The sequence below is a fragment of the Aquarana catesbeiana genome, linkage group LG05, assembly GCF_042186555.1.
Source record: "Aquarana catesbeiana isolate 2022-GZ linkage group LG05, ASM4218655v1, whole genome shotgun sequence".
In the NCBI taxonomy this organism is placed as follows: domain Eukaryota; kingdom Metazoa; phylum Chordata; class Amphibia; order Anura; family Ranidae; genus Aquarana; species Aquarana catesbeiana.
In genome coordinates this window covers 467865725-467882061 of record NC_133328.1, presented here as the reverse complement: position 1 = coordinate 467882061, position 16337 = coordinate 467865725, and the positions used below count along the sequence as shown (strand labels likewise).

Here is a 16337-nt window from a genome sequence, read left to right as displayed (position 1 = left end):
TCAGGCAGAGTGCCAGAGGATTTTTTTGGGGGGCCCAAACTCATCTCAAACCCTACCCCCCCACCTAAAATTTTTACAATGGACCATCAGAGGGGGGGATTCATCTGATAAGTGGCCGTTATATTTTTGTCTTTAAATACTCCTTAAAATAAATGTTATACTGATGTTGGCCAGAATGTTTGTGTCTAATCTGCTTGCAATGTTATGTGCAAAAGTATTAATATTATTTTTTCTGTTTTGACTCCACAGTTTCCTTCAACGTCACAGGAATGGCAGACTGTGGCCTCCCATTTTTCCGACCGTTGGGACTTTCCCAACTGTGGAGGGGCTATAGATGGGAAGCACCACCCCATTCGGGGGTCATACTATTTTAACTATAAGGGGTTTCATAGTATCGTGTTAGTGGCGGTGGTGTCGGCACAATATGAGTTCCTCTATGTGGACGTGGGGGAAGAATGGCCGGATGTCGGAGTCTTCGCCCAGATGGAGTTTTACCAATGGCTCTAGAGTGGTGGCCTGGGATTGCCACCAGATGCAGACAACGTTGATGGACTCTCGTTTGTCTTTCTTGCTGATGACGCATTCGGTCTGGGTGAGCACTTGATGAGGCCATTCCCCCAGGGAACCCTCACCCCGGAGGGGAGGGTTTTTAACTATGGCTGGCCAGAGCCAGAAGAGTCATGGAGAATGCCTTTGGGATAATGGCCAGCCGGTTCCACCTGTTTCTGACAGCCATACACATGGCGGAGTATAAACTCAACCACATAATCTTATGCTGCTGCATATTGCACAACTTTTTATGTAAAAATTCACATAATTATCTTGCCTCAGTTGGACCTGAGGCCGGACTTACTTCCAATCCTCTTACAGGCCTGGATACTGGCCGTCCTGGCTTGGCACCCCAAAGCGCCCGTGAAGTTTGGGTGAAATATGTTAATTATTTTATGGGTAGGGGGTCATTGCAATGCCAATGTCTAATTTTTAACCATTTCAATACAGGGCACTTAGACACCTTCCTGCCCAGACCAATTTTCAGCTTTCAGCGCTGTCGCAGTTTGAATGACAATTGCATGGTCATACAGCACTGTACCCAAACTAAATTTTTATCATTTTGTTCCCACAAATAGAGCTTTCTTTTGGTGGTATTTGATCACCTCTGTGGTTTTTATTTTTTGCTAAACAAATAAAAAAAGACCGAAAATTTTGAAAAAAATAAAAGCTTTGCTTTTGTTTCTGTAAAAAAAAATTGTAAATAAGTAAGTTTTCTCTTTCACAGATGGGCACTGATAAGGCAGCACAGACAGGCACTGATACGGCAGCACCGATGAGGTAGCACCAATGAGCGGGCACTGACGATGGGCACTGATATGCGGCACTGATGGGCACTGGTAGGCGGCATTGATGGGTGGCTATGATATGCAGCACTGATGGGCATTGATAGGCGGCACTGATGGGCACTTATGGATGGCACTGGGTGACACTGGTTGGCACTGATAGGCGACACTGATGGGCATCCCTGGTGGCACTGGCAGTGGTAGGCATTGGAGTGGGCACTGATTGGCAGCTGCCTGGGCACATAGTGGCATTTCCCTGGGGGTCTAGGGGCATACCTGGTGGTCCAGTGTGGATGGCTTCCCTGGTGGTCCTGGGCGGGATCCGAGGGGGGGCTGTGCTGATAAACAATCAGCACAGACCCCCCCCGTCAGAAGAGCAGCCGATCGGCTCTCCTCTACTCGCGTCTGTCAGACGCGAGTGAGGAAAAGCCGATCACCGGCTCTTTATTTACATCGTGATCAGCCATGATTGGATATGGCTGATCACGTGGTAAGGAGTCTCCGTCAGAGACTCTTTACCTAGATTGGTGTTGCAGGGTGTCAGACCGACATCCTGCAACAACGATCGGCGCGCAGTGGCTCGATATTCCTGATCACGTCATATGACGTCCGGTCAGGAATATCAAACCACTTTGCCGCCGTCATTTAGTAATAGGGCGGTGGCAAGTGGTTAATAATTAAAAAAAAAAGATCTGATAAAATCTTGAAATTTCTTTATTGCTTGTGTTTCTTTTTGGCTGTCTCCTAGGTTCTCCTAGTGCACTTGTGCCATTGTCACTGTAAACACAAAATTACTTACAAAACTGGTATTGAACATTGAAAGAAGAAGCCACACATTGTTGATTATCAAAATTTTTACTCTGTGCACATTCACATGTGCGTTAGAAAATTTTTTCTTAAATTTTTTTTTTTTTTTTTTTTTTTTTTTTTAGAAACAGGCATGTTTTAAAACATAACATTTTTTTTTTTTGTACAGTTTAAAAGCCAAATTTTGAATATGCACACGGTGTGTCAACATGTGCTATCTCCCATCATGGGGGATCAATGGACGTGTTTTGGGGGTGAAACCCCTTCCTCTCACCTACTAGAGTTACGAGGAAGGGGTTGCACCCCCAAAACACGTACATTGAAAACCCGATGGCAGATAGCACATGTTGACACACCGTGTGCATATTCAAAATTTGGCTTTTAAACTGTACAAAAAAAAAATTAAAGTTACGTACTGGTAACGTCTTTTCCAGTAGTCTTTCAGGACAGCCACCATGAGAGATAGTCTCCTCCTCTTCCTCTAGGAAACACTGCGCCAGCCCATAAATTCTTACTTCCCCCTGCCAGACCTCAGTATATTCCAAGATTACCTCCGGTCAGCTGGGGAGACACAAGAACACATTAATAACATACTATTCCATATCATTATCATGCTGCGTTCTAGTCTTTTATAAGACACCCCAAAATTTCGGGTGGGTAACTAGGGCTGTCCTGAAAGACTACTGGAAAAGACGTTACCGGTACGTAACTTTAATTTTCCCCCTTCGTCTTTCAGGACAGCCACCATGAGAGAATGAACGAGCACTTACCAGTTAGGGTGGGACTACAGCTTGCAATACCTTTCGCCCAAAGGCTTGCTCACTAGCCGACACCAGGTCCACTCTGTAGTACTTTACGAAAGTGGCATAGCTGGACCATGTTGCAGCCCTGCATATTTGCTCTGGCGTTGCTCCAGCCTTTTCTGCCTGAGAAGCTGCCATAGCTCTGGTAGAGTGTGCCCTTATACCCATTGGGATTTCTTTCCCTGCTAATGTATAGGCCTGGCCAATGGTTACTCTGAGCCATCTGGCAATAGTGCGTCGAGACGCTTTGCATCCTTTTCTGGCCCCAGAAAACAAAACAAATAGTCTGACTTTCTAAACCTCTTGGTCAGCTCTAGGTACTGAAGGATACATCTCCTTACGTCCAAAGAATGAAATTTTAATTCCCTTTCCCCCGAGGGGTTGGGACAAAATGAGGGTAGAACTACCTCCTGACTTCTGTGGAAACCAGAAGCCACCTTAGGTAAAAATGCTGGATCAGTCCTGAAGATGATCCGATCTGGGAAAATAACGCAAAAAGGAGGTCTAACCGATAAGGCCTCAATCTCACTGACTCTCCTGGCAGTTGTCACTGCTACCAAAAAAACTGTTTTTAACGTAAGATCCTTTAGTAGACATTCTTCTAAAGGTTCAAAGGGGGTTCCCGTCAGGCCCTGTAAAACTAACGATAGGTCCCACTTGGGAAAGGGAGGGCCTTGAACCGGTCTTTGTCTAGACAGAGCCCTAAAGAATCTGACCACCCATGGATTGGTGGCCAGATGCTTTTCTAAATAAGCACTGAGTGCTGACACCTGACCTTTAAGGGTACTTATGGATAAACCCCTATCTGCCCCGCACTGAAGGAATTCCAACACAGCTGGAACTGTGTACCGCAAAGGAGCCTTCTGCACACCATTCATTGAAACGTACCCAGACCTTTTTATAAATCTGGCGTGTTTCCTTTTTCCTGCTGTTGAGGAGGGTGGAAATTAATTTCTCAGAAAAACCCCTAGCTCTTAGCATACCCTCCTCAGTAGCCAGGCCGCAAACTGCCATTGGTGAACCTGTGGACAGAGGACTGGGCCCTGTGAGAGGAGATCCTCTCGAGGTGGCAGGAATAAGGGAGGTTCGACCGCTAGCTGCTTGAGTACTGAGAACCAAGCCCTCTTTGGCCAATGTGGTGCTACTAGAATCAGGGACGTGTTTTCCATCTGGAACTTCCTGAGAACTGCCGGTAATAACGCTGGGGGCGGGAAGGCATAGCAGATTCTGAAATGCCAGTTCTGGATCAACGCGTCGACCCCTCGCGCTCCCTCCCCTCTGTTTAGGGAGAAAAAACAAGGGGCTTTCGCGTTGCTTCTTGACGCGAACAGATCTACTTCTGGAGGACCCCATTTCTTTGAAATGAGATTGAAAACCTCCTGGTTGAGGATCCAATCGCCCTCTTTCAGTTTGGTTCGGCTGAGAAAATCTGCTATCACATTCTTTTCTCCTCTCAGGAAGACTGCGGAGAGTGAGAGAGTGTGAGTCTCGGCCCAGTTCAGAATGTCTGATGCTAAGGCCAACAGGACTCCGCTTCTTGTGCCGCCCTGTTTGTTTACATAGGCCACGGCGGACGAGTTGTCCGACCGCACCTGAACATGGTGGCCCTGTAGCTCCTCTTTGAAGAACCTGAGTGCTAGCCCGATTGCCCTCAGCTCCTTCCAATTGGACGACCTTCTTAGTTCGGCGCCCTCCCAGGTGCCCTGTGCTAAAAGGGAACCCAGATGCGCCCCCCAACCTTTGCCGCTTGCATCTGTGGTTACCACCTGAGAAACTAGGATGAACCACAGACGACCCTGCGACAAGTTTGAGACCCTCCTCCACTACCAGAGGGATCTCTTTACTTGGGGTGGAACCTGTACCAAGGTGTCCAGATCTTTCTGACTGTGATCCCACACCGTTAGGACAAAGGACTGTAAGGGACGAAAGTGCAGACCTGCCCATTGCACTGCTGGGAGGGTAGCGGTTAATAGTCCCAGGGCCGACATCAGTACTCTTATGGAGACCTGACTGCTGCACTGGAGAACAGCCACTGCCCTGTCCAGTTTTTGTACTTTTTCTGCTGGAAGAAACACTCTCAGTAGCACTGAGTCCAACAGATAGCCCAAGTACGTAATGCGCTGAGAGGGAATCAAACTGGATTTCTCCAAGTTCATTAGCCACCCTAGACCTGTAAGAACCCTCTGTGTTAGTTCTAGATCTCTGACTAACTGCAGTGGACACGCTGCAAATAGGAGCAGGTCGTCCAGGTATGCTATCACTGATATTCCCTGGAGCCGAAGAAAGGCCATCACCTCCGCCAAGACCTTGGTGAAAATGCAGGGTGAGGAGGATAGCCCGAAAGGCAGCGCCTGAAACTGTAGATGTACTGTTGTTCCACCTACATCTACCACTAGCCGAAGAAACCTCTGCGAGGCTTCTGTTATAGGAACGTGTAGATACGCGTCCCTTAGGTCCAGAGATACCATAAAGCAGTTGCGGGGCAACAGGGCTCTGACTGTGAAAATTGTTTCCATACGGAATCTCCTGTACGTCACTGACCTGTTCAGGGGCTTTAAATTCAGAATCAGTCTGAATTTCCCTGTGGGTTTCTTCACTACGAAGATGTGTGAATAGAAACCCTCTCCCTCCTCGGCCTTTGGAACTCTGAGAACCACATTCTGATCTACCAGATCTCTTAATGCTTCCAACAGAGCCTCGGCTTTTGCCGTACATCTGGGTAGGTGCGTGACAAGAAATCTCCGTGGAGGAGGATTTGTGAATTCGATATGGTACCCCCTTCTTATAATCCTTAGGATAAAGCGATTGGGGGATATTGCCTCCCACTGTGGGAGAAAGGCCCCCAGTCTTCCCCCCACCCTGGTTGGGGAGTCATTGGCTTTTACGGGGCTGTTCAGGAGGGCGAAAAATCGCCCCTCCCCTGCCCTTGCCTTTCTGACCCCAAAACTTCTTTTGCCCTTCCGGCTTTGGAGTTTCTTTATGCTTTTGCGGACGAAACCCCTTCTTTGTATGTGTAGGGGTTTTCCGCTTAACTGGGAAGGATTTCTTCCTGTCTGCTGTGCGGTCCAAGACGGTCTCTAACCCTGGGCCGAAGAGAAGGTCTCCCGTTAACGGTATGCTGCACAACTTGACCTTAGAGGCGCAATCGCCCGCCCAAGTTTTTAGCCAGAGGGCTCTCCTGGCAGAATTGGCCAGAGCCGCTGATTTGGCCGACATACGGACTGATTCTGCCGAGGCATCAGCTATGTAGGCGATACCCCGCAGAATCGTAGGGAAAGAAGATAGAATGGTTTCTTTTGCCGTTCCAGCTTCAATATGCTCTTGAATCTTAGAGAGCCAGTGCTCCAGATTGCGAGCCACTACTGTGACAGCCAACTCGGGTTTTAAGTTACCAATTGTTGAATCCCAAGTCTTTTTGAGGAGAGAGTCTATTCTCTTATCCATGACATCCACCAGGGCCCCCATGTCCTCAAAAGCCAGGTCTGTGTGTCTGGAAACCTGGGAGAAGGCGGCATCTAACTTGGGATTTTTATTCCAGATAGATGTAGGATCATCCGAGAATGGAAATCTCCTCTTTAAGGATCTAGAAAAAAAGGGTTTCCTTTCAGGATCCTGACACTCTTTTTTAATAGTTTCAACCAGTACCTCATGTACTGGAAAAACCTTCCTCCTTTGTTCCCCCAAGCCCTTGTACATTTGGTCATGAAGGGTCAGGGGTTTCCTGTCTTCCTGAATACCGAGGGTTGTATAAATAGCCCCTAAGAGGTCCTCTACCTCTTCCAGGGATAATTTATATCTGGAGGATTTCCTGGACTCCCCGTCCTGGTCCTCCCCCTCTGAACCATCCTGGGAATCGGAGGAGGAACTGTCTGGTTGTCTTTGTTCCACTCCGGAGGGCCCTGGAGCTTCCTCTGCCCTAACTGAAGTTGCAGGTTGGGCAGGAGCAGAGCCCTGAGCCTGAGGTGGGGTTGTATCCTGGGGAGCTGGACTAATGGGAGGCTGAAACCTTTCAAATAAGGCTTTAAATGAAGAGAAGGTGGACGAAAGCTCCTTAACCGAGGCTGCAAGTCCTGACTCCTGTTCAGAGTCCCTCTCCTTAACAAGGGAGTCTATGCACTCCCTACACAAGACCTTTGTCCATGCTTCCCCTAATGTGTCCCTGCAAGAGGCACACCTCTTCTTAGAGCTATGTGTAGACCTAGACTTCTCTGTAGCTTTCTGAAATACATGAAAAGAAAAAACAAACATTTTGTCACTTTTTTTTTTTTTTAAAACAAGGATACAACCCTGGGAGTGCACTAGACCCTCTTTAATATGTGGGGATCTGAGCCTCCCTCCCCCTGACCACCCAGGGTGTCTGCCCCCCCATGACAGGAACTATACATGGAGGAACAGTCCTAGATAAAGAGTACTCTTCCCCAGGGCACTCTTACCTTAGGAAGGCTGGAGGTAGTGTCCGTTGGCTGAGCATCTGCTTCCGACATGACTTGCAGGTGGTTGCTACTACCGAGTCCTACGCTGCCTGTGCGCGTCCCAGACTCGTCTCCAGCCTGTGCCTGGCTTCCCTATCAGCGCCGCGACCCGGAACCGGAAGCCGTGGGTCAAAGGCAAGCTTTCGCCCTTCCGCCGGAAATGACGTCGCCCGTCGTCTGGCCCGACTAGTTCCAAAAGAAAAAAAGAGAGCGGTCTGTATAGTATACAGGAAAGGCAAACGCTTGCATGCTGCAGCCCTGTAGCCGCGATAGGGAGCCCCCACAGCCTGAAGCCGCGCTCGGCTAGGAAGTGGTGGCAACAGAACGAGGGGTAAGTCCCCCCCATGCCCCTAGGAAGCCCCTGCTCCCATTACAGGCTCCAAAAAATATAAACAGCCACAGTCACCCTGACTGAGTGGCCTGGTTCCTTGCACAGTGTCTCCCCACCGGAGGAAACACTAATACTGAGGTCTGGCAGGGGGAAGTAAGAATTTATGGGCTGGCGCAGTGTTTCCTAGAAGAAGAGGAGGAGACTATCTCTCATGGTGGCTGTCCTGAAAGACGAAGGGGGAAAATTTGGTTTAGTCCAACAAATGGTAAAATGGATGTGATTTGAAAGCAATTTATATTCTCACCACCACATCTATCATGTTCTTCATTTGTTGTTCCATAACATTCAGTTTCTTCCTTATAATGTCTATTTCACCATTCCACAGCATGATGTCGTGGATGAGCCTTTGGGCGCTGTCACTTGTGAAAGGTTCAGCTTGCTCTTCAACAACCAGCACATCACCTAAAAAATGGTTAAAAAAACATGTATTATAAATATGCAGGCATACATAGATTACCTGAAGCTGGGGTGTCAGACACTCACCTGTTTGGGTGACAATCTCGCCCACTTCCTCCACCTCTCCTTCCTCCAGATCCTCGGGGGGTCTTGGGCTGATTTCCCCTTCTTGGTGATGTGGGGGGTCCCTGGTGTCCTCTGAGTCTTTTCTCCCCTATGAGAATGAAACAAAAATTATACTTAGCACACAGATATTTGAGTCCAGAAATAGGAATATGAAACATTGCTGGGAAGTGGGGTACAATTGTCTGTTTTGGGCACAGTTCCAAGCTGAAGACATGATTTTTTACCTTACCAAAGCTGGAATACTTACCTTTTTGTGACAATTTTCACACATGGAGACACCCCAAGTATCCACTGGAGCACCTGTGTGGGACACCTTAAAGAGTTTGTTCTTGAGTCCCACATTAGAGTCCAGATGTGTAAACAGCTGCTGAGTGTCCTCTCCTTACATTACACTGAATCAAGCTTGCATTTCATTCTAGTTACAAACACATCTAGACAGCAATGTAAGAAACTTATTTTTAGACAAATAGGCATGAACAAATGTATTTAACCTGTATCTGCCCAAAACAACGTATTTAATGAGCGAACAATGTTTCCTACGACCGATTACTGTGCCCACGAACATGAAATTCGCCATTTTAAACTGTACAACAGTAAAGAAAAGCACATGCAAGTAATAATAATGATAGGAACACACGACAAGTACTTACTTTTTAGAAGAACTCTCTTTATTCTTCTATACTGAGCCGTCTCCCTTAGTTTCAGGTCAGACCAGCGTTTCCTTATTTGCTCCTTGGAGCATCGTACCCCAAAATTCTTCCGCAGACTCTTCACAACTTTCGTCATGATCTTGGCCTTTCGCAAGTTAGGGTTTAGGTACAGTCCATGCTTCCCATCATAGTCGTTCCTCCGCAAGATGTACACCATCTCTTCAAAGGCCATATTGGAGGCCTTAAATCTCCTCCTCCAGGATCGTGTCATTTCGGGCTTTCCTCCTCCTCATTACTGGAATAATTTCCACACACCTGCTCTTTATCCACCATGTTGCTCCTACTGCGTGCCGAAGAGAGAAGGGGTGGGGAATCTTCGAGAAAAAACGCCAGGGGCGGGCAACGCGGGCGGAGTTTCACGCATGCGCAGTCTATATCAAGCTAACACTCATGTGTCAGATGTACAATCTGTGTGTGGAGGAAGGATGAACAGAAGTGGCGAGCGTCCTAAACGAAGGTAAAATTTGAACTTGGCCCATCACAGTGGCCTATACTGCTTCAAGATTAAGGCCTATATTGGAATATGATAATGAGAGTTTAGGCTGACATTAGTGTTTTTGTCTTGTGTATTTGTATTGTCTTACAAAGATGAATCACTTTAAGAACCCAGAATTCATGGCCAGTTTCATAGACAAATAAAGGGAGATGAGGAATTTGTGGGAGGTGAAACGCAGCTTATATTATAATAAACAAGCTAGGAGGTCATCGCTTGAGAAACTTCTGGAATTTGTGAAGATTCGGGTCCCCGATGCAAACATGAAGTTTTTGGACAATAAAATTGGGATCTTGAGGAACATGTATAAGAAGGAGCATAATAAAATCCAGAAATCACTCAGATCAGAAGCAGCAGCAGCCCAAGTGTATGTACCCAGGCTGTGGTACTTCAACAAACTGAGGTTTCTGGACGACCAGACTGACGCCAGGGAATCACTTTCTACCCTTCCCTCCACCCTTCCCTCAACCCCAACAGAGGCTGACGAAGAACAACCGGGGCCTTCCATCCTGGAAGAAGTGGATGCGCCCAGCTGGAGCCAGGTATATTATTTTTAGACATATTTATTGTCCTAATATTAATTATGTTAACTAGATGTTATAATTGATAACTAATTAATGATTTTAAACAAAGTGATTTACATATGAATAGACAGTGGCCAAAATGTTGGGGACAAGAAAGAAAAATGCTGGGGTCAGAAAGATAGTCTTTTCTATTTATTAACATTCAATTTGCAAGTCATGAGCCAAAAATTGTGTGTGATTGATGAAGCAAAAACTAAAACTATGTCCCTTTTTTATACACAGGCTAGGCTCAGCCAGGAGGAGGGTCTGGAATGTGGCAGGCAGGAGGAGGCCGTGCCCAGTGACAGCCTGGAGGAGGATTATATGGACTCCTCAAGATTTTTTGTTTACACAGACTTGATGTGTGCCCTGGGGCCAAAAGGCTTCGCAAATTCCAAAAGTTTCTCCAGCCTTGCCTTCCTCTTTATTTTGTTAACCAGAATAAATGGATATTTTATTTTGAGAAAATACTTGCCTATATGTGTTTTTCTAAAAATAGGACAGATTGTTTGCGAGTAGGCAGGTACATTTCAAAAAAGACAATGTCAAATTAACAAGAGACACCAACCAGCCTTACAAAATACAAGATAATAATGTTATTGTGGTAACTTGATACACCAAAAAAAAAAAAAAAATATGGAGATCACTAGAAAATAATTTTGCAATAATCAAAAAAAGGAGATCTTGATGAAAAAAAAAAAAATGATAAAAAAAGATGACTATAGAATATAATTTGCAACATTATTCTGGAGATCTGGCTTTAAAATAATAAAAGATTATTCATGAGATCACGAGAAATAATAAAGAAAAAAGTTTCTGAGAACTCTATCTGAACATCAGCAGCAAAACAAGTTCATTCTTCTAGCATTATAAAGCACAAAAGAATGTGCTGCATTAAACAATCACAGATTTTGCAGCGTGAGGAATGTGCTATCTCCATTCCGAACGCTAGTTTTACCAGTCCGAGCGCTTCTGTCTCCTACTTGCTTCAGAGCATGAGCCATTTTTGGTACGTTAGAACAGCATACAGACGAGCGGGTTTTCCGATAGTGATTAGCTGCGTTATAAAAATTTACAACATGTTCAGTATCTACGTCCGTCAGAATTTTCGACGGAAAAAGTCCTATGGGGCATACACACGGTCGGAAAATACGATGAAAAGCTCCCATCGGACTTTTTCTGATGGACATTCCACTCGTGTGTACGCGACATTAGTCATGCATTCCACAGATCTGGTCTTTATGGAAGAGTGGCAAGAAGAAAGTCATTATTGAAAGAAGACCCTAAGAAGTCCTGTTTGCAGTTTGCGAGAAGCCATGTGGGGGACACAGAAAACATGGAAGAAGATGCTCTGGTCAAAAGTTTTACTTTCTGACCTAAAAGCAAAAAACACTATGTGTGGTGGAAAACTAACACTGCACATCAGCCTGAACACACCATCCCCACCATGAAACATGGTGGTGGCAGAATCATGTTGTGGGGATGCTTTTCTTCAGCAGGGACAGGGAAGCTAGTCAGAGTTGATGGGAAGATGGATGGAGCCAAATACAGGGCAATCTTAGAAGAAAACCTGTTTGAGTCTGCAAAAGACTTGGAACTGGGGCAAAGATTCACCTTCCAGCAGAACAACGGCCCTAAACATATAGCCAGAGCTACAATGGAATGGTTTAGAGCAAAGCATCTTCATGTGTTAGAATGGCCCAGTCAAAGTCCAGCCCTAAATCCAACTAAGAATCTGTGCCATGACTTGAAAATTGCTGTTCACAGAGATTCTCCATCCAATCTGACAGAGCTTTAAGTGGTTGTAAACACACTTTTTGTTACAGGTAAGCCTATAATAAGGAAGTAACTCCGGGAGCGATGTCGCTGGCTGGAGTGGTGAACGAGGACCGCTGCGGGGGCTTCGATCTAAGGTAAGTAATACATAATGAGCTGGCATGCTATGCATACTAGCTCATTATGCCTTTGTCTTGCAAGATTTTTTTTTTGGGGGGGGGGGGGGGGGGGTTACAACCACTTTAAGTTATTTTGCAAAGAAGAATGGGCAAAAATGTCACTCTCTAGATGTGTAAAGCTGGTAGAGACATACCCAAAAAGACTTGCAACTAACTGCAGCTAAAGGTGGTTCTACAAAATATTGACTCAGGGTGACTGAATACAAATGCACGCCACACATTTCACATATTTAATATTAAATAAATTTGAAAACCATTTATCATTTTCCTTCCACTTCACAGTTATGTGCCACTTTTTGTTGGTCTATCACATAAAATCCCAATAAAATACATTTATGTTTTTGGCTGTAACATGACAAAATGTGAAAAATTTCAAGCGGTATGAATAGGCAGTCGCTGGGTTACAAACAAGATAGGGTCGGTAGGTTTGTTCTTAAAGCGGAGTTCCGCCTATTTTTTTTTTTTTTTTTAAGTCAGCAGCTACAACTTTTGCAGCTGCTGACTTTTAAATAAGGACACTTACCTGTCCAGGGCGCTCGCGATGTCGGCACCCAAAGCAGACCCGTCCCTCAGCTCTCGGGTGGAGGCGCCGCCATCTTCGGTAAGGGAATCAGGAAGTGAAGCCTTGTGGCTCCACTTCCTGGTTCCCTACTGCGCATGCGCGACTCGCGCTGCGCGATCCCACTGGTCCCTGCTGTCTTCTGGGACCTGTGTGTTTCCCAGAAGACAGCGGGGGGGGGGGACAGAGAAGGCGCCGGCAGAGGCATAGATACCCGCGGGTGGCTCGGCTATCTATGCCTGGAAATGGGAGCAAAATACCTGCATTAGACAGGTATCTGCTCCTTCCTTCCCCCTGAAAGGTGCCAAATGTAACACTGGAGGGGGGGGGGGGGGGGGGATTACGAAAAGCGGAAGTTCCATTTTTGGGTGGAACTCTGCTTTAAGTCGAATTTGTTTGTAAATTGAAACAGGTACATTTTTTTGTGTAGCTACAGCCAAAAAAATAATTTAAGTTTTTTTGGATAGCATAGGGAACACCCCTGTATTTTTTTTCTGTCTGTGCCCCTGTTCAGAAGATTTCATCTAACTTTCTGTCCCTATGACAATTGAATTTTGAAAATTTTGTGTTGTTGTGGAAACAAGGATTGGTGATAAAGCTTCAGTGGAGACACGTTTTTCTCATGATAACTCTTACAGGAGTGAATTTCCCTTCCTAGGGGTAGATTTTCTCGCACTTCCTGTTGTCGCTCTGTTGTAAGTAGGAGTCATTTGTAAGTCAGATGTTTGTAACCTGGAGGCCACCTGTATGTCCACCTGTATGCATAAAACATACATTTCATATAAAAAGCCCAATAAAATAGTGCAGTGATAAACATGTGTAGCTCCACTGCAAGCTGTTTGCATCAACTTCAGTGTGCCATCACCAAGACAGAACACACATCTGCTTATCAAAAAATGTGACCTCTTAAACTTTTGCACTACAGTGTGCTTTATTCTTTGCATATACGGGGTTGCTTGTGGTTGGGAACAGACTGGACAGAGTGGTGAAAGACCGCTCTTGGGAGAAAGCTACTGTACCTGTATTTTAGCTTTTTGAGTGAACTGGCTGCAAATATCTGGCAGATGACAAGCACATGAGATCTCATACTTTGAAAAGGTCCAATTTTTTAATAAGCAGACAATGTGTGTTCTGTCTTGGTGATGGCACACTAAAGTTGGTGCAAACAGCTTGCAGTGGATCACAGCACAATTTTATTGGATTTTTTGTATGAAATATATGTTTTATGCATATTATTTATTGCACTAACACTTTAGAATGTGCATATGATAATCATTCTTGATATTTTTATTTATTTAAGGTACTTATACAGCGCCGTCAATTTACGCAGCGCTTTACATATACATTGTTCATTCACATCGGCCCCTGCCCTCAAGGAGCTTACAATCTAAGGTCCCTAACTCACATTCATATACTAGGGCCATATCACATTGCACTTTATTGTGGTTCACACTTATTTGATGGATGTTTTTTTCTTTATGTTTGCTTATGTAAGATATTTTGTTTTATTTCGATTTTGCACATTTGAAAGCACTTTTTGATAGCATTATTTAAACTGACAGCACACCTAATTTTGGTATAGCAAAAGATTTTGGTGTTAATGTATTCTGGCACCTTTTAGTGTGCTGCTTTCCTATAGGTGATATTAATTTGTATTTGCACTCATATTTTTATTTTTTATTAGTTTTTTTCACATACACTAAGCACAGAGGTACACATATATAAGCAAGAGAAGACATGGTGGGAAATGGACAGAGCAGGGAGATAGGAATAGAGCATGGGACATAGGGAGTTGCGGACAGGCAGAGCAGGGGACATGGGGCTGTTTGAGCAAGAAACATAGGGAAAGTCACAGTCAGGGTTGCCAAACATTCATAAATGTATGGATAGTTTGTTTAAAAAGGTGCTTATCTCCTGTGTGTAAATGTCCTTAGACAATAGAAGTGCACCCGTAAATTTTGGGAAATGCGACTGGGAACTCTAAGGCCCCTATCATACGGGTGCCAGTGGGGGATCTCTCCACTGATCCCTGCTGAGCAAGCGGATGACAGGTCTGTGTCCGTTCCACTATGCAGAGCAGACATGGACAGTTCTGCTCTCCTCTATGGGGCAATCGGATGGATAGGGAATAGGATCACCACCATCCTTTTTTGGTGGATTGGATGGCAGCGGACGTGTCCACTGACACGCGCCACTCCATAGAAGAGACAGGGGGGGTCAGATCAGGTGCGCCTGAAAAACTGACTGGTGGACCTGATCAAACAGCAGGTGTGAAAGAGGCACTGATATAAGGTTGAGCTCTGCAAGACTCTGGTGTAAAAAGGAACTCTAATGTAAGAGAGGCTCTGTCACCAGAGCTCCTTCATATCAGAGTTGCCAGGGTGCCCAGAGGCCCTTTTTACCAGGGTTCCCCCTTACAGTGTAAAGAGGAACTCTGCAGATTGTGATGAAAGGGCTCATTTAGACAGAGTCACTTCTGCCACGTAGAGCTGCTGGAGGGAGGTGAGGTGGAGCACCAAAATGCACCTTTGCCAGTGTACACAAATACCCTGGCAGCAACCCTGGGCCCAGTACATTGGCAGCTTCCTGGCAGACTTGCTAGGACTAGGCTCTGAACACCCCCACTCATTCCTATATGTGAATAAGCAGCAGGCAGGCTGACCCTAAAGACAAGCAGCTGATTCTGTAGTCAGAAGCCCCCCAGTTTCCCTGCCCAGTACCTTTCTGACAGGCTTGCAGGCGGCGGCGGGGGCCGCGTCGTCTTGCCTGTTGCTCGGTGCAGCCGTATTCTGGTTGGAGGTGGCGGAGGGGTTCAATGAGAAGTAAGGTCTAACCAGCTGGAACAGCTCATCCTTCATCCTGTACACAGTCCTTGTATTCTCCTGTCCCTCACATGTGGGGGGTCCTACCCCAACCTCATACCACCCTTTTATTAGAGACAATTCATCTAGCAGCCACCCTGCATTGGTCTCACACACTACAGCCATGGTGAGAGGCAGGTAAAGGGCACACAGGCAAGGATACTGTCACTAATGTGCCATGTCAGGCCAGAGCTGAGCCCATAACCAGACGTCTCCCCCCTCTATTATCAAGCTGCAGTGGTCACACTGCACGGTATATGAACCTTCTACCGCTCGTAAGTTTGAAGACTCTTCTTCCGGTCCGACTGATATCTCATTCCCCCGCACACAGCCTTACACACAAACTTCCTCGTCGGCAGCGCCATCTTGTGGCAGTTCTGCAAATTACAAGAATGCATTGACGGTATGAGCAGCTGCTCTCTTTACACTTGTTACTTCCAGACATATCGTTTCCGGTGGACAAAAACGCATGACTTCTGGAATAAATACACTCATAAATCAGAATTTGTATTTTTTTTTGCTCCAGGGTAAGGTTTACCCACTTGATCTCTGGGAGATTTACCCCTCTTCATGACTAGGTCTTTTTTTGTGATACAGCATTGTGTTACTTTGACAATTGCACAGTCATTCAGCATTGTACCCAAATAAAATGCATGTCATTTTTTCCCCACAAATAGAGCTTTTTTTTGGTGGTATTTTATCACCTCTGCGTTTTTTTATTTTTTGCGCTATAAAAAAAAAATACCGACAACTTTGAAAAAAAAAAGTTACTTTCTGCTATAAAACATATCCAATAAAAAAAATTAAATAAATCAAATTTCTTCATTATGAATTAGTGTAATTTATTTTCAGATTGGAGATATAGCC

The 16337-nt window shown here is 45.5% G+C and overlaps 1 protein-coding gene across 2 annotated transcripts in view; it reads right to left on the bottom strand.

The window, feature by feature from the left end:
• METTL4 (methyltransferase 4, N6-adenosine) overlaps positions 1–15865 on the bottom strand; it is a 405343-nt gene extending 389478 nt beyond the window's left edge. Inside the window, exon 1 of one of the 2 annotated variants that reach the window (XM_073631432.1) lies at positions 15330–15865. In XM_073631432.1, coding sequence (XP_073487533.1) covers positions 15330–15596 — 267 coding nt within the window. In that variant the 5' untranslated portion in view covers positions 15597–15865. The remainder of the gene's footprint in view (positions 1–15329) is intronic. The other variant, XM_073631431.1, reaches the window with a different exon arrangement.
• Positions 15866–16337: the final 472 nt, after the last annotated feature.